Here is a 26,698-nt window from a genome sequence, read left to right as displayed (position 1 = left end):
TTTTTAAATTTTGGAAATGTTATTTTATTATAACAAACTACCTTACCACAACGTACCAGTTTTCGAGGATGTCTCCCTGTAATAGTAATTACGTAAATTTACAGAATCAACTACCTTGTATTTTTATTAATAAACAAACACATCATTAATAACTATTTTTATTAATCAAGTATCACATATAGGTAATATTAGTTAAGTGTTAGTTCATTAAATTATATATTATATAAAAATTAGTTTCGATTTCTAAATAGTTATATCTTTACAACACACATGTCCATAACATTACATAATATATAGACTTTTATTAAATGACAACATACTTTTCCTAAAAATTATACACATCAAGATTTTTACATAGTATTTTTATGCTTGGGCTCAGGAAATAGAGGTTTATATAGTTTTTCATGTAAATACAAATTTATATAATTCATTATTTATATAAAAAATTAAAATTCACTATGTAACAAAATTAGTAAATAAATATTTCTATATATATATATATATACATATTTCCTTATATTTTCACTATTTAAACCACTATTTTAATAGCATAAAAATAACTTGAAAAATGATATAATTGACATTTTATAAATATTTTTTACATAGTTATATACAACTTACTTAACTATATACGATTTTTAATTGTATAAAACATTTATAAAGTATAAATAGGAAGATTTTATGTAATATGGTACAAAATATCAATTTTCTCTTACAATTTAATTATGTGGCTATCTAAGAATAGGGTGACATTGAAGGAGTCAAAATTTTACACTTTGATTAATTAGTTTCTGTAGATATACTTAAAATGTTTAAAATACATATAGAAGATATGTGTTACGGCAGTATACTGAGGATATTAAGTATGAAAAAAGTAGTCAGAAAGATAATTTATAGTTTATATGTAATTGCTACACTTACGTTTAAGGCGTACAAATTTTGACTCTTATGCAATTCAAAATCATGGAATATGTACAAAATAAAAGTCTCAATTGTCCATTATGGTGTGTATCTGGTTTATATAACATTAATTTACACCATAATTACATTTCGAAACTTACTTTAAGTTTATGTATTGGTTCACTTACATTATTTTTAAACCATTGTGCTTGTAAGTAACTGAAGAAATAATAGAGTACACATTTTCAAAACAAAAAATTACAATTATCTATTTACACAGCCGTATGTACAGGGCCGTCTGAAACGGTTTCGATTAGCGGCGCAGTGTCACCAGCTTTTGATAAAAGCATAGGCGACTTTACATCTAAGGTCCAAGGGTCTAACAGTTGTGAACCATTCTGACCTGTACCCGAATTGTCTGGAAACTTTACGGATTTTCTAGGTCCTCGATGATTCGGTACTGGTGACGGTTCCTCTATGGCTAAACTTGGCGCAGTACCTTAAAAAATTATATAAATGTTAAAAACTATTTTAGACATGATCTAAATTGATTTGGCCAAAAATTTGAATCTCATCTTGTCGTCGATATTTTGTGTATTTGTATATGTAGTCTAAAGCAGTCGACCGGTAATCTAAACATGCGTGGTGCAGAAATTTCTGTAGACTAATTTATCAAATAGTCTGATAAGAATCTACAGAAATTTTATACCCATGAATTTAAGACGTAATTTTATTAGATCATAAGTTTAAGAAAAAATACCTATGATTTGTGTCTGTTTTAAATGACTGATTGAAAGAGATATCAGTTTTCACTAATTGTTAACAAACTTATTGTTATAGATAGTTTTAACTATGTTTAATTGAAATATATGTAAATAACATATGCTTTGCAAAATTATCTAGAGCTGATGCTCCAGTGCTAATCTATTATAGTAATTATCAGAAAATTTACAATGTTTAACAATCTGATTAATTGGATTTACCTATGACGGTGTTAATGTAATGATGGAGGCTCATAAATGCCGCGTTTTGTATCACCCGAGACCTATGTAATAATCGCTAATCGGATGATTGTCAATGCAGTCGGTTGTAAGAAAAATTTTGGTGCATTACTACGACTAAAATTATATTTTAAGAGCGCCATTATAAAAATTGTTTCTACAATTTTTAGATTTTATACCACTGAAAATCCAACAAGAGTTTTATAAATTACATGTCCTTTATAAAAACATTTGTTATACAAAAAGAATATCGATTTCAACGATTCTAAAAATGATGAAATTGAGAACTCTGGAGGAGAAATAGTTATTTTGATTGAATTGTTTACAATTTTTCACTGTAGTCTGCACACAAAAAGAATCACGATTCTCCCTAGAAAAACAATAAATTACGCGTTTTCCATTGATTGACTCTTTTAGTGGTAAAAAAAAGAAATGTCTTAAATGTTAAATTTCTACCTACATTTAGAAGTATCCACTGAAATTTCTTGTATTCATATACTGGACATGCAGTTCATTTCAATTCAGACTGGTATGACTAGACGATTGTCATTTGTATGCACATTAAATTATAACTTGCCAACGAACCAAAATTTCATTTGGGCCTTCGATCCGGATGAACTTTCAATACAATATAAATAATTCTCATATTTTGATTCTCATGATTTGTAGTTATGTTGACATTCTCAAATTTGTACACAATATTCATTGTGATCAACCAAACCCTGATCTCGTTTGGCCTTGTGAGATCAATAAAGCTTTTTTGTGAGTGACAAAAGTTTCACAGCAGATGAAGATGATTACGAGGTTGTAGAATTAACGTCAGACTTTCATTTTAGCTTTCAAAAGGTTTATATCTCGCACCTCACTTCATATTATGAAGATATGACGAAATCTATATCTTGGTTTTACACTTTTGCATACTCTATCAGGACAATATCAAATTATTCGGGAAACCATATGGAAAAGATGGATCTTTTGTAGTGCAGAAAGGGCATAAAGATTGGAAGTGCACCTCAGGCAAAATTCGTGTCGGTGTTTAGTGTTGGGATGACCATCTACTTGCTTTAAAGTGGTACCTTGCCTCTGTAGAAATGCAGTGGTGTTCAAACTCGTTCGTTTTCTATGGTGTAAATTCTGATATTTAATTAAACCTTTTAACCTAAACTTTTTGAAGTGGCCGATTATTTTATGTATGGATATTTGCAGAATAAAATTGTCGTATGTGGCTGGTATGCTGGGCATGCAATTCACACTGGCATAACGAGCCGTTTATCTTGTATAGTTACTAAATTAATGTTTACTAACAAACAAAAGTTTCAGTTGTAAACACACTACGACAACGCATAACATAAGTATATGTTTTTAGATACCTGAGATCTCACCTGAAGGACTTTGAGTGGGCGTCGGTCTATAATCTTGAGGAATTGGTCTTCTCGTGCTCAAGTAACTGGTTGCTGTTGGTTGCGAGCTGTATTGAATATTTGGAATCTGTAATAAAATCGATAAAAAATCTGTACCTTTATCTGTTCAAATATTTACCCTATTATTTAAATCATCGGAAGCTCTGCCTCGTCCAGCTTTTAATTCTTGATATTGGGATATCACACATAATAAGGCATATATCTAAAATACAGCATAGTTTTAAAAGCAATTTTCAATACGACAATTTCTAAACTTACATTTAGGGCATTAATAAATAGGTCCGTAGTAATTATAATACTGGTAATGGGATTTGATCGCTGCAAAAAAATTGAATAAGTATGTATATAAATCAATAAAATATTTGCCACTTACTGTGTGGGTCCAGAAGATGTATGCTATGAAGATTAAGTCAGTTAAAATAAATCCGCTTAGGACGGTAATCCATGGTATTAAAAGAATCTTGCGATCCTTAAAATTGATATGGCCATGAGTTGATTTGTAAATATTTTTAGTAAAACTTACCTTATATATTCCGTATAACAAAATCAGACATGTGAAGAATCCGATGACTGACGTAAACAACAATAGAGCAGTAAAGACAATGGTAGCTAAAACATGGGTTAATATAAATTTAATTTTGAAGTTTTATATATACATATATTGTTCTTTCTATTTTCTTAAAACTACTGTTCTATTTACATATTTTTGATTTGTTTATTAATTATTTTTAGACACATAAAATTTATTTATTTAATAGCATATTATTTTGCTAGATTGTTGCCCATATTAATCATTATTAGATACAAAAAATCATTCATTCAGTCTTATATTACTTTAGAATAGATCGCTGCCCATAAAATATTACACTAGGGATGATTATTTGTCAAGATTCTCTCCACAAAGCAGATATACCTCCTTTATTTCAGTGAGCTTCATCTTTATTAATTCTTTCATATAAATATTCTATATTAACTGAAACAGTTATATTCTTTTAGACTTACTTGTTGTAGTGTTTTCGTGGTTAATAAAAGAAGTCCTCGGTTTTAGATTGAAGTTTGTCACAAAATATTTAATTTCCTCATGTAATTGTATTGATGCTTGTAACGATGTCACCAGATACCAAATCTGTAACAAAAACAACAACATAAATAAAATAATATTAAAATCGGATTACAATGAAATTAAATAGACAAAAGGTTCTAATTTTAACAACAATCTGATTAAAATCGTACGATTCTTGTAAGACTATCACTCGACTTTTCGCATGCTCGGAGATTCTGGAAATTTACTTTGATGAACGCAATAAAAGTTGAGTGTTCTCCTGCCGAAGTGAAATAGAGGCACTTCGAAATTAATTTACTTTCGGACCCAATTTCTATGAGGGAGCACACTCAGTGTCTGAGCAGGTATTATAATTAAAATTATAAAGTGCTCACGACCAAAGAGCTGTGCGTAAATAAATGCGAAACCTTTAAAACCGTAATTTAAACAAAAGACTGAAGTTTTAACTTAAACGTTGCGGAAAAAATGTATCTACAAGAGCGAAAATTAGGGTAAATGACGATTGGGACCGAAATAATTTTATCAGCATTCAATTATGCTACAAAGGAAACATTACATCATCGAATCCGTAATGAATTCCCATTGAAGTGTCTCTGCTCCGAAACGCTACGACATAATTAATTATAGCACGGAGCATAGAGCTATTAAGCTCTCCATATCAAGTCTCAGCTTTACATAAAGCCCACAATCTACAACCACACATATGAGTACGGACGATTTAAATTTGAATTCCGCCAACGCCTAATTATGCGACACATAAAAGGTGTGCCTGGATATAAAATATCACCTGGAATTGGATTCCACTTATTGTGCATTAGATTTAGAGTGGTGTGCCTTTATCCATTAGAGATAAATGTGATTTATTTTAAATTCCTTAAGATAACGAATTAAATATACTTCACATTTGCCACCTTAGGATTTATTATGTTGTAAAAACTAAATTTAATTTACCTTTACATCAAAATTAGTCCTTTATGTACTCAAAAATAGAGTTATCGTTGAGTTAATCTAAATGAACTTTCAAGGGATTGTGTCGAGATATCGTCAGTTATTATTTATAACATCATGCTCGTAAATCGTCTTAATTGCGGTAAATTATCAAGATTATCATTTCAAAAGAATGATTGCCTCGTTAAAATTAATTAGGTAATCTTTTACCCGGAAACCCTGATAACTAAAATACACGATTCTTGAGCTCGAAAACTAAAAATAGACAAATAAAATCTGAATTTTATTTTTGCCTGGGGCAAACTTCATTCGGCCACTATTTGAAATGAAAAGGTTTAATTTTCTGATGTGGGACTTTCATTTCCTTGGGGCCGTAACCTTAGCCGAAGACTTAAATTTGATATGTGAAAAATGGCGAAGGCGCATTATCGAGTTACCTATTTTAAATAGATGTTTTCTCGTATAGGCATTATACAATAAATACTGTTAGGGGTGAATATGCCACAGCAGAACGATCAGCTAGTTGAAACTAAATAACGTTTTTAATGCTCATACGCTTCTGATACACAAGGGAAACTAATAAATTCCATTTGACGTTGAGTCGTGATCCGTTTATAATTTTGCCGAGGGTAAGATTATCGAAAATGGGGGAAATGAATTTTATTAGTTAATGAAGGTCCGGGTTTTATTAATATTATTAAAAATTTTATTTTGTACAAATTTAAGAAAATTTATTTTGATTATTTCTGAATTATATTTAAAAATTGATCTAAAATTTATGTCGCAGTGGCCATAATTATTGTAAATTAAAAATGTACTACTTGAATTGGATGTCAGTACCAATAATGTATTATTTTTACTGTTATTGTTGTGCCTATTAAATCAATCAATTGAACCTATTTTTTTTTCTTGAAAAATGAGAACCTTTTTATTTTTCAATGTTTCTTATTTATTTTATGTGAATTTAAATTATTGCCAGCGTTCTTTTGATTATTATAATTATTTAAGCATTATGCTAATTGAAATTGTAAGAAAAATTCAGCAACAAGACCCAAAGAAACAAGAAGAGAGTTTACGACTTAATAAGTTAATCGATTTTCCTATTATTAAACAAATTATATAAGCTGGAAATGTTCTACCTACGGAAAATTTTGTCTCTGTTAAAAAAAAAAATGATTCTTTCTTTTGGAATAGGCTCTTTTAGATTGATTTCTGTACAGGGATATATTAAGCAACAATTTGCTTTCACATATTGAAAAAAATATGCTTTTCATAAATGTATTTCAAAATGAAAACAGTCGCAACCATCAATTAATTGAAAACGTGGGGGATCACGTTTATAATTAAATGTGACATAAAAATTTTATAAATTTAAATAAACTCATCACAGCAATTCAAACAATTAAGGCCTTCGCACTTCTGCAAGAAGGTCTGGTCATAGAGGACCATGTACTGGTCGTCAGAGACTGATTACTCTTCGAGAAGATCGACATTTGATTCATATGTCACTTCAAGACAAGAACATCTCGCCAGTTAGAAAACCTCCACTTTATAGCCACAGGGACACATCTATTTACTCAAACCGTAGGTAACAGATTTCATGAAGTCAAAATACTTTCGAGATGTGCAGCTGTTGGTACTGAATTAACTGGAGCACACAGGAGAGTGAGAAGAAACTTCGTTAATGAAAACATTAACTGGAACATGAACCAATGAGGTTCTTTTACAGATGAATCCATGTTTTGTTTAAGATGACGCACGACACGAGTTATGGGAGGTTATGGAGTGGCCAACGATACCTATATGAATTCGATAGAACATCTTTGGAACATTATAACAGTTTCAGAGAGAACGGACCAATGTATCCCAAGACATGTTTCGTCGGTTGATAGAGGAGGATATACTCACTATTAAATATAGAAATAAGTTTTCGACATTTTATAAAATTACATTAATTAATACGCATATTTCCATTTTTTTGCGTGTTTCTCTACTGTGATTAAATTGTGTAAAATTTATTTTTCAGTTGTTTTTATATGGGTGTTAGCTATAAATGATCAAAATTTCATTTCGATATATTTATTAAATAAAAAGTTACAAGCACTTTTTGAAATGATACCTATTTCATTGTAACTAGTTTAGTAGTTTTATAATACTCTACAAAACAACAATAATAAATTAATATTAAATTGTTCAAATTAATTAAAAGAGTTATGGCTAAATATTTAAGATATTAAAAAATTACTACTATAATGTAATATACTTAAAAGTGGTATTATATTTCTTATAACATGACATTTTTTATTGTGTCTGTCAGCAATATAATTAACGCATATTGGGGGTGAAGGCTAATAATGCGATCCTCCGCAAATTGCTTTCACATCACGTTTCATTGATAAACGCATGTTGGGTAAGGTGAGGTTTATTCAATTACTCAGTGAACATGCATTTCACGTTTTAGTGAATTTTAGTGATGATTTGGTACATAAAAGCAGGATGCCATATTAGATTAACGTTTTAAATGGGATTTCGATTTTTTAAAATATCTTTTATGATTTTTTTATAACAAAAAATGTCAGTATAATTTACGCAGCAAAATTGGATTGACTGTTTTTATTCGTATATTTTTCAATTTAATAACTGAACACGTAGCATGTATTTTTTTATGAAATTTATGTACACACCTTTCTTCAATTTCTTTTTGAAACTCTCAATGAACTCTTTCTAATGAAGGAGTAAAAATCAACCCAAATTAAAATGCCATTAACTGTTATACGAAGCAGCACATTCTCAAGTATTTCTAGTCTAGCAGGTTGAGTCTGGCATGCTTATCCCCAAGCACAGGAGCCTTAAGTTGACTGACTCCTTGGTATGGCCTGAATGATTCTCAAATTAACAGAGAGGGTAGTGGAGCTGTTTCAACACAGAACCGGATATAATTTTCTGAAAACGTTCTTCGCCTCAGCTTTTACATGCTCCGTTGGCTGATTGCAAACAAGCTTAGAGTCAAGGATAAACCAAGATATTTGGCTTGATTGGACCATTCAATTTCATCGCCGTTAAAACTTACTCCATCAGGAATATTAAACGTACACTATTTCTATTATATTTCTATAAAGTTTTGTGGTTGATATTTGAATAATAAGTCTGAATTTCTTCATTAGGGCCATTTTTTTCAGATATGGTTTATTCACTCCATTATTATTTTAGACACATCGGTCCCTAATTGACCGTAAAATATATCAAATCATTTTATTCTGCGGTTTCCCGACTATTTTTTTTTTCTGAAATATCGGCAATTATCGGCCTCATTACGAACACATGTGGAGGCGCGAACCCCCTCACCAGTAATTCATTCCGCACGTTCCCAATAAGGGGTAACGGACCGTTGTCCGCCCCACCTACCACATCAATTAGTTTTTTGCTGTCGTCCCCAGGTTGATCCGGCAAACTTTGCCCGTTCGACTGAAAGAAACACCGTTAAAAATAGACCTCTCGTTGCACACGTACGCCGTATTTTTTGCAGCACTTTACGATCAACTTGAGTATTATGGAATAGCTGGACGGTCTGTAGTTTTATAGAAAATGTCCGTTATCGGGACGAATTTTATTAGACCGATTGTGAGTGCAAAAAATGGCCAGCGCCTAAGCATTACACTAAATCCATTGAGTTGTAGCAGCTGAAACATTTCGATTGTGGCATTGGCGCAACCGCCAAAAATATAAATATGTCGTGAAATTTATTACAATCGTCGAAGTGTCATCGAAACCCTTCAAAATGTGTATTTTACCGGAACTGAGTTGTGGCATCGAAGTGTACCTTATGGCTCTTGTTAAAATAACTAAGCAAACACTCCCCGATTCAGTGTCTCTATATGTTTGTGCAACCGTCGCGTATCCTATATTGCTTTTGCTTGCAAGTACTTTGGTAAACACCAACGAACAAGTTTAACCACACCAAAAATGTGCAAATAATGTCTCTTTCAACAGCTCAAAATTTATTGAATTTACTTTACATATTGGTGTACTGTGCTCCACAAAAACCGTTATTGGAAGTGTTATGTTCACATAAATATCGTTTAAGTTCGTGATAAAACATTCATTTAATCAACACAACCAATTAACCTGTTTTGATTGCAACCGGCGACACACGCAAATCCACTTGTCGTAGGGCACGAACAGCAGCAAATTTAAGTTTTCGAGAAAAGGTAACGACACAATAACGTTGTTATCGCAATTGCCGGTTTTGCGGGCGCGAACCGACACAGTTACGAGTTGAGTACAGTCATTTCCTGCATAATCCGATTAGCGGAAGATCGAAGAGAAAGTCAACTCTTATGCTGTGAGTGGTTCGAATGTATCCGCCAAATTTACTTGTCTGTCACTTTAATTGCTACGTTTGAGAGCTTCGTCGAGAGTGAATTATGAAGTCGGAAGCGGTAAAATGAATTTATGGTCGCAGTAACAAACTTTAAAATTGGCCTTTGATGTGCGTACGTTTGAGGTAATTTTATTATCAATTTACAGCGTATATTTTTTATACGGTCATCTATTAATCCGATAAATTTGAATATTCTGGATTTATTTAGGTAATACGGAATTATATCTAAAAATAATACAATTTAGTTATTTTCAAAAATTTGTTTCTCAGCTTCAATATAATTTAGAGATTCCGTTCAAATGACATTCTTCTCTGTGAACCCTCTACTTTCAAGACAAAGATATTAGCTTTAAACTCATTTCCGGCTCAGCTGAAAGCTTTTAACTAAACAACTGCATTAGCAAAATTTTACCTATTTTCAAAATGTTCTAAAATCTACAGCTTCCAAAGTATAGGGTTAAATAATAGCTGATATTTTTGTGAAGTTGTATTCTGTTGAAAGCTGTCCATTTTTTTCTTAATTGTCTCGATTTTGCTATTATACGGCCATACAAAAACGACTGATTTTTTTAAAAAACTCTATTTTTATGTGGCTGCAACTATACATTACAAAGGTCACAGTTTTGACGAAATTTGTAGCTTTGCGTCATATAGTAAATAAAACATATCTAACAATTCAAATTCGTTTATTTTTCCCCCTTGTGCTATTGGATTTGGGCACTCCGGTCGTAAAAATGTTTAAAACAATAAAAAATATAATTTCTACAGAATAAATTTACCATAATTCGATTATGGTGTCATAAAGTTGACTTTTTTGCCATTTTATAGACGCATAAAAACAGTAAATCAATAGAAAATCCATCAGCAACGCACGCAATATAAATTCAATTATAAAGTGTGGTTGTCACGGTTAGAAATTATAATGAAAATCTCATTATTGAAAGGCACAAAAGTTTAATGATGTTTACCCTAACTAAATGATTTCATTAGGCTAACACGTTAATACATTTGACGAGACCTGCATTTGCTGGATCTAATTATTATAATGTAAATAAATGCGTCATGATTAACTTTTATGGTAAGAGCAACACGTATCAGCATAAATCCGGCTTGTTTTCATTCATTGCTATTAAGGGCTGAATTTTTGGGAGTAGTGCTACTTGTGGTAGTTCAATAAACCAATTAATAAAGTGAAAAGGAAGGCTTTCTTAAGACATGATTCGTTACTACGTTAGGAGTAGCTTGAAGAATCATCGATCAATATTTTATTGAGCCAACCATGGTAGAACACGACAAACAACTCTCCATTAAATGTACCCCAGGCGTTCCACCCTTGCCCTTTCATATTTGCCAGAAACCGAAATAATAAAAGGCGACTTATCCATCCATCCATCCGAACATCAAAACTAAAAAAAGACACAATACTGGGAAGAACATTCAATGGCCTCTTCCGTTCGTCGTTTGGAAAAAATTAAAGTAACACAATAGTGGCCTGTAACTTTTGCAGATATTTCCCCGGATAATAGTAAATGGGAACGTCTCGAGATTATTAATGGCAATTTTACAAAGAACGAAGTGTACGTAAAGAAAAGAAACAAAAAGACAGGAAAAAGCAAAGTCCTGTCGTTGACGTATCGTCCTTTAACGGCCCGTGAAATATGTACGGGATCAACTGGTTTTGTTCAAAACAGTGTGATTTTTACGTTCATGTCCGCTATCGCGAAATTAACGGGTAAAATTAAAGTGTGCGCACATGCAATAAATAAATCCTGGTCCGTGAGTTATCTCCGAGCAATTATTTTCGTCGTAGATAAACCGTCGGGTGTGACCGAAACGGAAGAAGTACTCGAAACACAAATGGACCGCCAGCGCATTTCAACAAATGAAAATGTATCATCCTAGGGGAAAGTCCTTGTGACTCGCTTCTAACCTTGGGAAAATTCATTGCCGGTTTTTCAGATCAGCACCGGATAATGGGCTTACATCGAAACCAACTTCGAGGATAAGGTTTTTATGAAGTAAAATGTATAAGTTTTGTTTTGCAGTAATCGTGATGTTGTTATTGATAAGAGAATCTCTTAAACCAAGTAGATTTTGGTCATTATTCTCTTGTACTTAAAGGGGACAATTCTTATAACTCCAGTATACTTTAAATAACTTCTTTTTTAATTGGTATATTTAATTTTTTGCATATTTGTTATAAAATTGGTGTAATGATGTATACAGTACAAAAAGAGTTTGATCCATCTGAATCCTGAAAGAGACATCATGTGCAATAGAGACAGTAAGTCTCCCACTATAGGACAGACTTCCACTGCCTCTGTCATGCATGATGTCTCTCTCTAAATTCAGACGGGTCAAACGCTTTTCCTACAGTATATTACTATATATATAAAATGTTTCATAAATAATTCATAATTTGGGAATAGGAATAGGGAATTTTTGAAAATTTACGCCCTCAAATTTAAATTTTTGTCATATTTCCGCAACCTTTAAATTTTGTGACTTTTCGAAAACTTTCAGTAGTCAGTAGTTTGGCCGAGAGAATGACGCATATAAATTGGCCCCCATGGTAACCAGATCTTAATTCATTAGATTTTTTTTAATGTGAAAGTGAGAGTCTATGTTCTCCCAATCCATACCATAACATTTTAAACACAATTCTTTTTTACAAATTTAAATTTGATAGGCTGTATTTACTTCTTTTTATTTACTTTTTACCTTATTTTTTTATTTATTTTGATTTTCCTCATTATTGGCTGTGCTTGTTCTGCTCTACCTATTTTAGAAGCACCTCGTATAATGTTTGAACATAAAACAAACTGCATTTTCGATGATAAACAACCAGAAAACAAATCAGAGAAGCGTTTTCTATGAACTCCATCTGTCCATCTGTTAGTTCGACTGGCGAATGATGGGGGATTAAAGTGTGACAGTATGTATCCATGTTGTTCAATTGTGTTAGTACGAGCCGATGAGCGTAGGGTGTATAAGCGGCGACGAAATCCCATGGTTGTCGGTTTAGGGTTCGTCACACGTGTATGACCTCTATGCTCTTTCCTGCTCAACAACACAATCGCTGATTGGGTTCTGCTAATATCTGGATTTAAATTTTTATATGTGGTCCCCGAAAATGCTTAAATTGTCACGTTCCAACGCATTCATGTAATTGCGTGGGATGATTTAAGTTTATTTCGTAAATTTATTAATTTAATCGACCTTTGGAGGAAACAATTAATTATTTGATAGAGCAATATATTTGCAATAATAATCGTATAACAAAGTTCATGTGTTGCATTTGAAACTTGACATTTCCATGCTAATTAACACTAAGCTCGAAATGCACGGACAAATTAGGAAAAAATAAATAAAGTATGCGTTAATTCCTTCTGTTTCAGTGGTTCGCCAATATAAAATAATCATTTTGCAAATGCGTTTACGTGGAATTCATTTTATGCCCTTTTGAAATATTACAGCATGATGAACCGACTTTAATCTCGTCGAACAAAAACAGTTCCACATAAATGTGAAATTGCCGCCCTTTGAAATTTAATATCGTGCGAATGAAATCACAATGGAATACCGAAGTTTGACCCACCTAAACCGGGACATTTATTGAAATAAACCTTATTAAAACGTTAGTTTCTGTTGTCATGTGAATACTAAACTCCAATCCAAATTCACATCTCACACTGATACAGCGAAATGATTTATTCGTCTGAAATTCCTGAAAGTTGAAGCGCAAAAAATCGGTTCACGATCCAACGTGAGTGGAATCAAAACGTTTTTATTTGTAATTGATTTCAAAAAATTATTGCCGTGGTTATGCATAATAGGACTCGACGATTTACTGTCCTTTTATTGTCCTATATGAGACTTTTTTTTTAATTCCCCTTAAAAGTGGGATCAAACAAATTGTGTCCACATTTTGTCCATTTTAGTACCACGAACAAAACTTCAGTAGATTTAAATATAAAAGATAAAATATATTTGCAGTAAAACTGTTATTGCGATGTTTTGACAGAGTAAAAGTTTTACGGTCGTATTTCACATTGCTAAATATAATGAATTTTATGACCCAGTTGCTATCTCATTTATATCAGGATATTATTTTATGAAATGCATAAAAGTGTCGTTCATTTATCTTGAACGCGACATCCGGGCATTGAATTCGGGTCATTTTTTAAAAATTCGATGCAATTTATTGCACTGATCGACTGGGATTTCTGTGTTCACCGTAAATTTTCGTGCGGTTATGTCCGAATATTTTCCCAGTTGACAGTGCCGGATACGGCTGTTTATCAATCTTTAAAAGATGTATGTTTTTGCGGTTTATTTTTGTTATTTGTCCTCGACGTTTGAACACTGTTTCCATACTCGTCAACCTTTTTTATCGCCAGATAATTATATAATAAAAAAGTTAGACAAAAAAGACACTGACAAAGACGGCACAGACACAGACAAAGATAATTTAATCCAGCATAAAACTAGAGTACTGAAAATTGGTATACATGTTACATGTCATCCACAGAAAGCGATCTATATTTGAGATACTGACAAATAAAAATTTTGATCTGCACTTTCAAGTAAAAAAGCTCGAAAGTGTATAACCGCACTCCTGACAGCTGCTCCTATTACACACATTTTGATGTCAAGCAGATGTATTAAACTTTCAGAGCCTGAAGCTTATCATTAGTTGAGGCTTCACTGTATCTATCAGCTCGAAAGTTTTGTGAGTGACATTTCATTTAAGGCAACATGAAGCTGAACTTTCATCAAACAATAGATATAGACGAAGTTGTGCTTCGGAACGGAAAATTGTATAAATGTATAAGAATTTACCCACATACTGCATCGATATTGTGCATCTAGTAATATTTTTTATATGCTCAAGTTAATTAATATTTATAATAAATTTTGATTTCGTGACTTAAATTTAAAAGTTATTTAATTATTTACAAATGTAAAGGACTTTAAAATGTAAATTGCAAGTCGGATTTTAACATTCAAAAATTAAATTTTAATTTGAAATGTAAATTAATTTAAATGTAGAACAATGCCTAACCAAATATTTTATATTCAGCAAATTTTAATTAATTTATTGACAGCTAAGATAGGATCGCAAAAATTGTGTATCTTTGTTATATCCTTCAATTCAAATATATTTTTTTAATTTTGTGATTGACTAAAATTCAAAAATTAATTTATATCTGTTTGAATAATTTTTTAAAAATGACTAGAATTAGAAGAATGATTAGAATTAGAATTAGAAATGTGAACTAGAATAGTATCACAAGAAGTGTTCTTTTTGACAAATTCCTTCTAATTAAATACTTCTTATAATGTTTTATAACATAAATAACATTTTTATAATATAATAAAATTAATAATGGAATCATTTTATTGCAAAACAATGTATATCCATAAATATGGCATGTTCAGAAAATTTTAATTAATTTATTGACAGTGACTGATTAAAATATATATATATATATATATATATATATATATATATATATATATATATATATATATAATAATATGAACTCTTTTTATATAATATTTTATAATTGAAGATTAACTCAAAAATAATTTATATATATTTTAGATATAGTTTATTTAATTGTACATAAAATAAGATTTATTATAAAATTAAATTGCAAATTTTGATTTAGTGACATTAAAAGATATTTATTTACAAATATAATGTAAGTTAAAATTAATTTATTGAGAGCAACTTGTTTATGTTTATCAAGTTCCTCCAAATTAAATATTTTGTAATATTTTATATCTGAAACCTGACTCAAAAATTAATTTAAGCCAAGTATATCGTTCGTTAAAATTATAGGGCTCCAGTAAACTTTTTATAGGTACGGCCACTAATTAAGTTTGAAATTCCTGATAAAGTTTACCAAGAGCTGAGGCAAATTAAAATATTATAGACTATAAATTTGGAAATTTTATTGGATTATTACTGTTTTCATTTACATTAATTTGTTAATGTCAAGTTTTATGGTCCTGTGTAAATCATTAAATATTCATGAAATGTTAAGTGCATTTAAAATTCATCAATAGTTAATTAATTAATTAATTAGATCAAATTTATATTTCTATAAATTGCACTAAACAGATATTAAATATTCGTTAATGGCAATTATATTTATTCAAATTAATCCATTCATTGCATTATAAAATATGGTAATTTGTCAATTAAAATTTAGTTAGTTTTGCCTGATTTATAAACGGAATGTTAAATTCATGTTTGCTCAAAATTATTTAATTATTTTGCTTTATCCACTATTTTAGTCGTATATAATTTGTGAACTTTATAAATTTTCCGGCTTTATTATCCCACAAACTTCAGCTGAAACAAAACGCAGACTTACATTTTATTACTATATAACAACCACCGTAAACTTTTCCACCCAACAAAAACAAAAGCAGCCGTTCATATTGATTCCGCAAAATTTAAATTATAACATAAAACTAGTCTGGCAAGATTCTGTGGAGTAGCTAAAACTTTCGCCAAGTTTATCCAAGTTAACATATTGAAGGACAACCGTTTCATCGCAGCGGTGGAGTTTTATCGGAGTGTGTAAGTGTCTGACACGTTTTAGTCGAAGCCTGCGTGAAAATTTTGCCCGGATAAAGTTAATTAAGCAAACATAATGCTCATGTAATGTTCATCTACGTTCAAGCTGATTAACTAAAGTTAATTGGAAAAGTGCACCTCCGCTTAGGCATCCTAGTGATTAGGATCATACGAATTTATTAGCTGTATATCAGATTCTAGATAACAAATTAATTCGCTTAGAAAATTATTAATTTCTTAATAAAAATAATTGCCGAACTCTTTTTGTGTTACTTAACATTTACGGTTTATTTAATTATCATTTTCTTTTCGATTTGTATGTAACATAAGTCATAAAATCATTGGATGCGAAGTAAACTGTTTAAAATTGAACTAATCAAACTTGAACGCAGTGCATTTAAACACGATTATGAGATACGCTGTTCGAAGTTACATTTAGTGAATGTCAATATTGGCGGATGTCTTTAATCCAATAATTTGCATAACTGCACAATTTTAATTAATACATGCTTAACATTGTTTAATTCAGTTGAATTGAGTTGTTGATAAGGAATAACTAGTTTATCATTGATGTAATATTAATGTAAGTAATTATTACTTTGTTCCTATTATATTTTTCGTACTTAAATATTCAGAGGCTTATAATTAGTGAGAACTTTGGCACATTTCCTAGTTTAAGTGCATCTTAATAATGAATTTAATTTAAACTAGTTTACGACGTTTTTAATTACGTTGTTTGCATTAATTCTTAATTAACTTTAGTTTTAGTTAAAATTTTAACACGGTATACCTCCATTTTATAACAATTATGTTAATTTTAGTGTTCGGCATAGCCTCAAGATTATTTTATGAACAATATCAACATTATTTTGCATAAAGATCTGTATTGTGGAATAAACTCATTTTAAATCTAGTTACGTTTTATTAGGGCGGATATTATGGCTGGAATGCAACGAATATTAAAAATTGAAAATAAAGAAAAATGCAAAATTTGCGTTACAATATTCGATTTCGATTACGATTTCCGGGGTTAATAAAAAGTGTTTTAGAACACTACAATTCCGATTAAACTAGGAAACTTATATTTACTGGTTCAGTATTGCTAATAATAACGATTCAGTTTATGTATTTCGATTGAAACACAAAATGAAATAACTAGATATTCAAATTAGAAACACTCAAAGAATAAAATTATTAAATTCAATTTTCTTATTGTATTTTATCGATTTTTATGAAGAATCTTTTTGGTTTGGTTTGTGTTCTAAATTATTTTATTATTTGCACAAATTAAACTTACAGTCAATATTTCTATAAATTACTTTTTAGATTTGTAAATATCTTTTTTATCTATTGATTTTAGAAAATCCTGCAATTACTTTTACAATTAAAAATTTGCATTGTGTATTTAAACAAAAGGAAAAAACCCTGGACTATAAAATTTATAAAACTAATTAAAATATAAATCCGTACTTTAGACTGGATTAAACAAAATGCGAAAAGCTCTCATGCCAGATTATTCAATTCTTTAGTTTTTAATTCGTATAAAAATCTGAACAAAAGCGCAATTTTACAAAAATAAACATATAAATATGTATATTTTTAATTAAATTTTGTGTACACGAGAAAATATATTATTTATATAGTTTGTTAAGTTCATCAACTAAAAATTGCGTACATTTTAAAATATAAATAAATATTAATTAAAATTATATTCCTGTAATTATCTTATTTTCAAAATTTATTTAAGATTTAATATCGTTGTTGTTTTTAAAAAGCAATGTCTTTGTTGAATTTTATGAAAGTTTATCTATTTTAATGAGATATACATCTCAAGAATTCATTTAATTATTTTTACAATTAAAAATTTGTGTTATCTAAGTAAACAACGTAAATCCGAGAAGAGAAAATTAAAACAAACTAAAAAATAAATCTAGCTTTGGACTGGATTAAACGAAATGCAAATGACTTCCGTCAGCTTATACAATCCATTAGTTTTTCAATGCTTTTACAAATCGGAGCATAGAGCGCGAGTCACTACGTTTCTCCTAATAATATTCATTTTCAAGTAGTGTAAACTTCATTTATTTGATATTAATTCAGGGAACAGTTAGTTTGTATGCTTTTGAATATTTTACGCATGCAGCGCATTCGCCATTATTTTAAAGTGAGTAAATATTCAGTCGAGAGCTATATATGTAAATAATACTCTTTAATATTTAAATACAATTGAATTTTATGAAAACCAACATGGAATGTTATTTTTGAATTATATTTAAAACAACCTGCACTATTTATTTAGAGTGTTATTGTTTAAACGGAACACGGTAATAAAAATTTAATTTGAAATAGACTTACAATAAAATTGTGGTACTATTAGGTGACAGAAAAATATGTTTTCGTTTTATTTTAACAGCTTTTTATATACTAACTGAAGAAAAAAATACTCATAAATGTATTCAGATATTTTCATAAAATTTTTACATAATAATCTGTTTAATTATGAAGATCAGTTCCATACTTTTCTCAGCTCCTATTATAGAACACAGAATTTTGTCTCATGGTATAAATTTGCTTTTAAAATGTTAATAATGATTATTATATTGTAGAATGAAGATATATATTAATTAAAGTTCAAAGTTAAAAACCTAAATTACTTTTTCCTGCAACTAATTTTTTTATATTGCCATCCAATTAAGTTCTTCCAATAATTGGCTCTCTGCTAATTTTCAGAATATCCCCTATACTTTAATTAATTTCCCCGATAAGGAAATTAATTCTTCCAGCTTAATATTACGACTTCTATTGAGTAAAATGTGTCGGTGGAATTAGAAACGTTCCAATTAGCGGAAAGTCGCTGAGAAAATAGTCGTTTTACAAACCGATTGTGGTTGTTCAATTGGAAATTTCGCCAGTTACGAATCGATAGTCCGTTCCACCGCAGTTTTGACATGCTGCGTTTGTTTGCCTAATTTCGTATAAATTGGCGCAAACTTTGAGATAAGGCAAATAGTTTTGTTTATTTCCCAACTACAAACAACTACATTATTTACGATACATCAGTCTTTTGTTTTTACTGAAGTGGAAGTTTCGGTGCAATGTGCAGTTGGTTTGTGCAAAAATTGATTTATTCTGTTTAAATGGAAAGTCAAACATTGAATGGGGAAATATTGATGGGGTTTGAATTTTTCAATTGGACTGAATTTTTCATTAATGTTTAATTTTAGAACTGAATGCTAACTAAATAACAATGTTTCATAAACAATTCATTATTTAATTTTATATCATGTAAATATAAAAATGTTGTTTTGTGAAAGATATAAACAATTCATTGATATTGGTTATTACATTTTTATTCAACTGCAATATTGAATCTATTGTTTAATTTTCCTGTTTTTATGACAAACCCCACTTTGATGTGCTTGATCCTTCTTGAAATATCTACAAAAAGCGGCTCTTCGTGGCTTTTATGTTTAAAGTATTGAAAAAATCAAAGGGTAAATATACTCACTGCCAAAGAAATTGCAACATTAAGATGGGGGTTTTCAAATTTATGTTTTGTCACAACAATATTAAATTTCAACACCCTCTTTTTAGTGTTGCCATTTCTTTATCACTGTATATATAATATTATAAATCCACAATTTTCGTCACTATAATTTTAATTAGATCATCTTCTGAATTACACAGTTAGAGACCTTTAGTTGTAGTTGTAGTGGGTTAGTATAATCCGCCATGTAACAGATTGTTATGTTATATTTATAACTTTAGAATATGCCAAATTTTATTTATAATTATGACCGCCGAGGGTAAACCTAGCATTGTAAAGTTTTGTAGCAGCTTTAGCAAAATGTATCCGCTGGGAGCGATACCTCAATTATTTTCAGAACTTGCCGAGCAGTGTTACGGGCGGATTTTTCGTACGTAAATTATTCAAAGTATTTACTGGTGGGTAGACTTCGTAATCCCGTTTTGTCGCATGTTACCACATTATTTGGAAATCTGAATTATGTTGCCAGTAGTTAAACATACAGTATTTTGATTATTATTTAGACCAATTAATTTAATTGTTTTGACTTTTAAAAAACAAAGGAGAAGTAGAATTTAATCTAACAAATAATTAATTTAAAAGTAGATTTCAAAATTTTATATTGTCAATAAATAAATGCTGCCTCTGATTCAAGTTTCAAGTTCTCTGGCAGTTTACAAACTTTCAATTAGATTTTCAATCTTTCATCTTCATATTGCTAGATTTTAAGATTTGATTAGAATATTTGAAATAAGTATTAAATTTGTAGTTTAAAGTTTTGTCACTACAGGAGTTTCAACTGAATGAACATTTTAAATGTCACAATTTCTAATTATTTAAATTTATCAGTTGTCTCACGAATGAATACCTTAAGTTAATTAAATTGAAATACTGTTCTAATATAAAAACATAATTTTAATTTAATTGTCTATTAATAGAGTCACTTATTTTTATCCCGTTAACAGTCAGAAACGTGGATAAATTTTGTTCGGTTGGCCGAGTAATAAGTAGGTAAATAAACGTAAAAAATTGAGTAAAATTACCCGCGATTGTTAGAGTCTAGACTTATTTTTTCCACGATCCGAAAACTTGCGACTTACTCAAGATTTATATTATGTAAATTGGGTCATTTCACACAAATACGTCTCGCAGCGGCCGGAATAAGTTTTCGGTGATTATTGTCTGAGATGTGAGCCATTAAATTCTTCACCGTTATTTACAGCCAGTTGATTACCGGCCAGAGTTATTTTTCATCCAACGTTTTACGTATAATAATTTTTCTGTCTGTTGGATCCTGGCAGTGATTTATATAAATCATTTGGGCCTTTTCACCTCTGACCCAGTTGAATAGTCCGTAAGCCCAGATAAATTTATTAACGTGGACAAAGTCAAAGTCACTGGGATTGTATGGCGAAGGGGTGTTTCCACATTTTCTAGGAGTGGTCGTAAATTGAAAAAGTTCGCTTCTTATGGGAATTAACCGAGGTCTTCGCATTCCGTAAACTCCCATCCAATTCACTCACTTGTCAACTCGATTTATATTAAAGAATTGTGATTTATTTAGGGCCAAATATTTGTCCGTTCTCTTTTGTTATTTTGTGGTTTTTATGGAGCTTTATTGTTCGAAAATTGTTTAATCGATTAAAAATTTGACGTAATTATTTTGGTAAAAATGTATGTAATAAAAATGATTACAAAAATATTTTTAAATTTAAAATTAATATTTTGAATAAGGTGTATTAGTTATAATAATGATAATATAATATATTAATTATAATAACGATATCGAGACAACTAAGGAAAAAATGAGTAGATATCAACAGAATACACCTCCACAAAAAATATCAGCAGTTATTTAACCTTATTCCTTGGAAGTTGTAGATTTGAAAACAGGTAAAATTTTGTTAATGCAGTTGTTTAGGTTAGTTGTTAAAATCTTGTCTTGAAAGTAGAGGGTCGACAGTGAAGAATGTCGTTTTAACGGAATCTCTAAGTTATATAGAATCTGAGATTCAAATTTTTGAAAATGACTAATCTCAAATTATAAAAAGCTCATTTTTTTCTTTCTTCATAGTATGTGATATTACGTTTGGACTTCTTATGTGAATATAATTAAATATATATTAAAAATCATTAGTAAGATAAATGTGTGCATTGAATATGGAAAGATATGCATTTGCAATTATGGAAATTATGTTGTAAACACGTCCCAGTTAATTAACACCTAACAGGTGTATTTGTAAGTATTTCCTCGGGAATGATATAATATGAAATTGCATTATATCATCAGTAATTAAAAAAACTGACTTATACAGAGTTAGTAAACGTAATAATTTAATTATATTTAGCAGGATGCTGTTACTTTTAAATGATTTAGCAATATTTATAATTATAATTATGATAGTAATTATTAAATATTTCATAAGTCTTAATTTTGGTGAATGCGCACAAAATAGAAACGTTACATATTGTAGTTAATTTTCGACGTGAGCAAATTTATCTGGCAAACAGGAAATTCGGACTAGACCATTTCAAACAGTTCCACTTAAGTGAAGTATCCGTCTTGTGTTCGATCCCGAAATTAAACCTGTGTAATCCAACTCACAGCAATGCAATAGATCAATAATTAGTTAATATTGTAGTGTAACTGTGATATGTACACTAATTAAATTAATTTTAATTACTCAAGTAATTCAAGTCAAACATATTATTGGAATAATTTTATCAATGTGTGATATTAAAATATTTTAGCATTAAATGGAATTTTACTTTCTTCACAGTAAATAATTGACGAGATTACAACATTCCTTTAGAAATACCCGTTTTATAGTGAAAAATGCAATTTGAAGCATTTGGGTTCTGTTCTATTCAATATATTAGACTTCTGGTTTGCCTTATTTTTAGTTAGTTTGTTAAAAATTACTATTTTAACTTTTCAAATATTTATGCTACTTATGAGTTATTTTCTAATATCTCAACTTGTCTATTTAAAGACAACTATTAGATTCATGTCGAGTTTCATATATAGTCCATCTACATATTTCGGATATTGTAGCAGACATGCAAACCTTTCGGGAAATTTGGCTACCACATTAAAGGCATTATTCTAGATAATTGGAGGAAATTGCTTGTTGTAATAAAATTATTACACAAGTAAACCGACATCACAATAAGTATACGTCGATATGTGAGTTCAAATCAATAATCAATAAATTTTAGAAACATTTATTAAGAGTTCTGTATTAAGAGTAACATTCAATTTTATTTTAATAGGTCAGAAAGAGTTAAATTTAACTTCGAATTTATCAATTTCAGTAGTGATTTGATAAATTGCCTTTGCGTCGAAGCACTTAAAAGTAACATACTATGCATAATTTTTAATTTACACGAATCATTTCACATGAAAATGAACTTTTCTATAACAAAATTTTACATAGAATTCGAAAATTTGAACGGAGTTTAGTTCCTCTTATTATAAAAATATAGGAAAAAGTTATATTATAGAATATATTATTGTACAAGGAGTATTTTAGTGATTTTTTATATCTATAGTTGTTCGGCTATATATAGATCATCAGAAGTCTGATTTGGTTCATGTCACCAAATCGTACCTCTGAAACGTCAGGAAATAATTCCACCAAACGTCGACCTATAAACCCGAACAACTATAGACATGGAAAGAATGGTCACGAAAACCTTCACATTATTATTTTTTTAATTATAGACAAGATATGACAAACATTTCAAACCATTATTTGACTCTATAATCGTTGGTAATTATGAGTAATCAAATAAGAAAAAAGAGGAATTTTAATGTTGAAGAAATTATATTCTTTTTTTATTTTGTATTTTAACTCCAAACAAATATTTTTTTTTTACATTTTCATGTAAATTTTAGTGATTGACCAACTTCAACGTTAAGTTTGGCAAATAAGAAAAAAGTTACTAGTCATTACTACTAATTATGGTTTCCATTAAATATGTTCAGAATTCGAATTGACTGGTAACGAAAACATGATCAACTGAACGACCATATTTCCGACGTGGAGTCGGGTGTAGTTTGTGTTCAACATCAAATTCAATTTGTATAATCTATCGTGCGGTTTGTGCGCAGTGTAACAGTATGTACAATTATTCGGAGTGCATCACCAAGCCAGATAATATGTTGCTTGTCAAACTGTGTGCGAAATGACTGTTAACTGTTTAATTAATGCTTTCTGATAATCAGCGCCACGGTCCCGAGTTACGGGTTTAGCATGTGTCCAAATGAGTTTGATCTAACATCAACATAAACTTTTAATTTCAAATTACAGCTTTAATTTTTTCCAGAGAGTTTTTATTTTATTTTTTTTTTGTGTGAAGTTAAATATCGATTGGAATTAACCATGAATTGTCTCGTTGAGTTACACATATAATATATGAGTAAAGTTTTAAACATAAAAAATCCCATCAAAACTGTAGTGCCGTTATACTGTGAATCCAGTTGGCCACAGATTTGATAAGTTGACAATACGAATGGGTTCGGTTCATCCTGGAAAGAAGCCATTAGTGTTCTGGGCCGATAATTACTCTAGTCCTGTGTTATCTAATCGCTCTCGGGGATTAATGGAACAAAACAAGGTCATATGCGAATCCCATCGGCATTGCATTAATAGTAAGCAATCGCGTAGATACCCATTTTATTTTAATTTCGCTTACTAAACGGTAACTTTTTGGTAAATTAAATAGAGAGAATAATAAATCACCCATCAATTAATTCGTCCTGTTGACTCGGGACTTACCTGAAACAAAAGAGCAAAAACAAACATTAGTAACTTGTTTAATACCAGGAACCGCAGGAAACTTGTCCCTTCCTTAAAATTAATGTGTTAGAAACTCCATCGTTTACAAGACCAAGTTTTCAAACGGAAACTTAATATAGTGGCTCCATTAGTCTTGATATTAATTAATTATCGTTCTGACATTGGGTAGATATAAACAGAACTTAATTATAGACCCAGCACTGCATTGTTAATTGTCATTAGTGTGCCAATCATCAAATTCTTTTCGTGACGTTAATTGCCGTAAACTGTGCAAACAGAGGACGATTTGAAAATTGATATTTGTTTAATAAATCCTGAAATCGTGGTAGAAACACCCAGTATCGTTTTACACGTTTAATGCATTATCTAATGAATAGTTAAGCAAGGAAAATCTCTTAATTTAATTAATATCCGAATTTAATATTGATGCTGCATTATAAATCAAATTAAATGAGCCCCTGAATTGATAATTTTGTTTCAATTTTCCGCTGTGATGAATTCTTTTTGTCACAGGCTTTTTCCTGTTAATAATAAATCGGATTTAACTGACACAATTCGCTTGTTCTCCATGGAGATCGTTCAAATAATTTATTTAATAACTCAATTTTTCAACATCACGAATTCTTTTGTGCCGATTTATCTTGTAGCTAACTGAGGCAAAATCTGAAATATATTTTTCATGAGGGAACAAGCTATTAAAATTCAAATAAATCGATTCATATGAAATCACACTTTTATAATGATTATCATGACAAATTTATTATCATTTTCTGTTATAATATATAAATATTTTACTATTTTGTTATAATATTTAAGATAGGTACTTAAAATATTGTTTATATACTTAAATATTTAATTGTATTTTATTTGTAATATTTCTACGTTTAAAATTCATATGGAATACATAAATAGAAATACAAATATATTATATAATGATAAAGTAAAATGTATCAATATATTTGATTTAGAAATTTTACTAAATCTGCGATAATCATAATATTTATAAATTTGGAAAAATAAATAGTAAGTTATATATTCTGTATAAAAACTATTAATGAACCATAAAAGCAAATATTTAAAATATATATTATATTAAATTCTCAGTTGTAATGCTTAATTTAAAACACATTTTAATTTCAAAATGCTGTTAATGGAACAAATTATATCATAAAATTAAATAATAACGTGAATACTTGCCTGATGTTAAATTAAATTAAACTCTATCAAAATATTTGATTTCGTATTTCTAATGAAATACTCAGTCTGAGAAACTTCTAAGTGTATAACAATTAATATCATGGCTTTTAATATTTTATCATAATAAAATGCTTTTAGGGTGGCTGCGAAGTTTTCCACTCAAAGAGTAATTATCAATTTAAAACGATTCATAATATTTACACTAGCGTGAAACTGAAAATTACTTTGATTACTTTATCATTATAATTAAGATTATTAACAACTCTTTTAGGTTTGTTTACTATAATAAATATAATGGGACGAATGTAGTCTTAATAAAACGTTAAATATATCTTTTATTTAATTGTCTTGAAAATGCTTCGTTCACTAATTATAAAACAATGTTAGACACAACAAGTTCTTCACAATCAAAGTCATTATCTGTTAACAAAAAATCATACATGTCCCGAAGGTATTTAAGTTATAATTTCAGTAAAAATAAAGTCCTGCTCCAACATTTTGCTAATCCACATATGGGATTATGGGGGGCAATAAATAAAACGGGATTCAATAAATATTCCTGAGACGCGAGCAATAATAAAAAATGCAATACGCAAAGTGGGCTTTAAATATCTGAAAGACACACAAAGCAATATATTCAGAACGTAGTCTGCAACTTGTGCCGTGAGAGAAAATCCAGGTTTACGAAGAGGGGCTTTTCAGTTGATCCTGGGTTTGTGATGGAACACTGAAGAGCATTTGTAATAAACATGTGTGTGGGCTTTTGTATGAACGTCTGGAATATACAATAGTGTTGATCCATAACTGTGGACAATAATAAAACTTGAATTAATCTTATATTGTCCATTCGATGCGAAATCGGGATTA

The 26,698-nt window shown here is 29.9% G+C and overlaps 1 protein-coding gene across 2 annotated transcripts in view; it reads right to left on the bottom strand.

Moving 5' to 3' along the window:
* Positions 1-627: 627 nt before the first annotated feature.
* Positions 628-26,698, bottom strand: part of LOC109599406 (uncharacterized) — a 51,361-nt gene continuing 25,290 nt past the window's right edge. Inside the window, exons 3-9 of one of the 2 annotated variants that reach the window (XM_049962941.1) lie at positions 4,325-4,448; positions 3,846-3,931; positions 3,696-3,791; positions 3,581-3,640; positions 3,441-3,524; positions 3,272-3,389; positions 628-1,399 (exon numbers count right to left, since the gene is read on the bottom strand). In XM_049962941.1, the coding sequence (XP_049818898.1) occupies positions 1,173-1,399; positions 3,272-3,389; positions 3,441-3,524; positions 3,581-3,640; positions 3,696-3,791; positions 3,846-3,931; positions 4,325-4,448 (795 nt within the window). In that variant the 3' untranslated portion in view covers positions 628-1,172. The remainder of the gene's footprint in view (positions 1,400-3,271; positions 3,390-3,440; positions 3,525-3,580; positions 3,641-3,695; positions 3,792-3,845; positions 3,932-4,324; positions 4,449-26,698) is intronic. The other variant, XM_020015394.2, reaches the window with a different exon arrangement.

Source organism: Aethina tumida, chromosome 2 (assembly GCF_024364675.1).
Source record: "Aethina tumida isolate Nest 87 chromosome 2, icAetTumi1.1, whole genome shotgun sequence".
NCBI classification, from domain to species: domain Eukaryota; kingdom Metazoa; phylum Arthropoda; class Insecta; order Coleoptera; family Nitidulidae; genus Aethina; species Aethina tumida.
The sequence above is the reverse complement of the archived record's forward strand: the minus strand, read 5'-3'. Positions and strand labels throughout refer to the sequence as shown.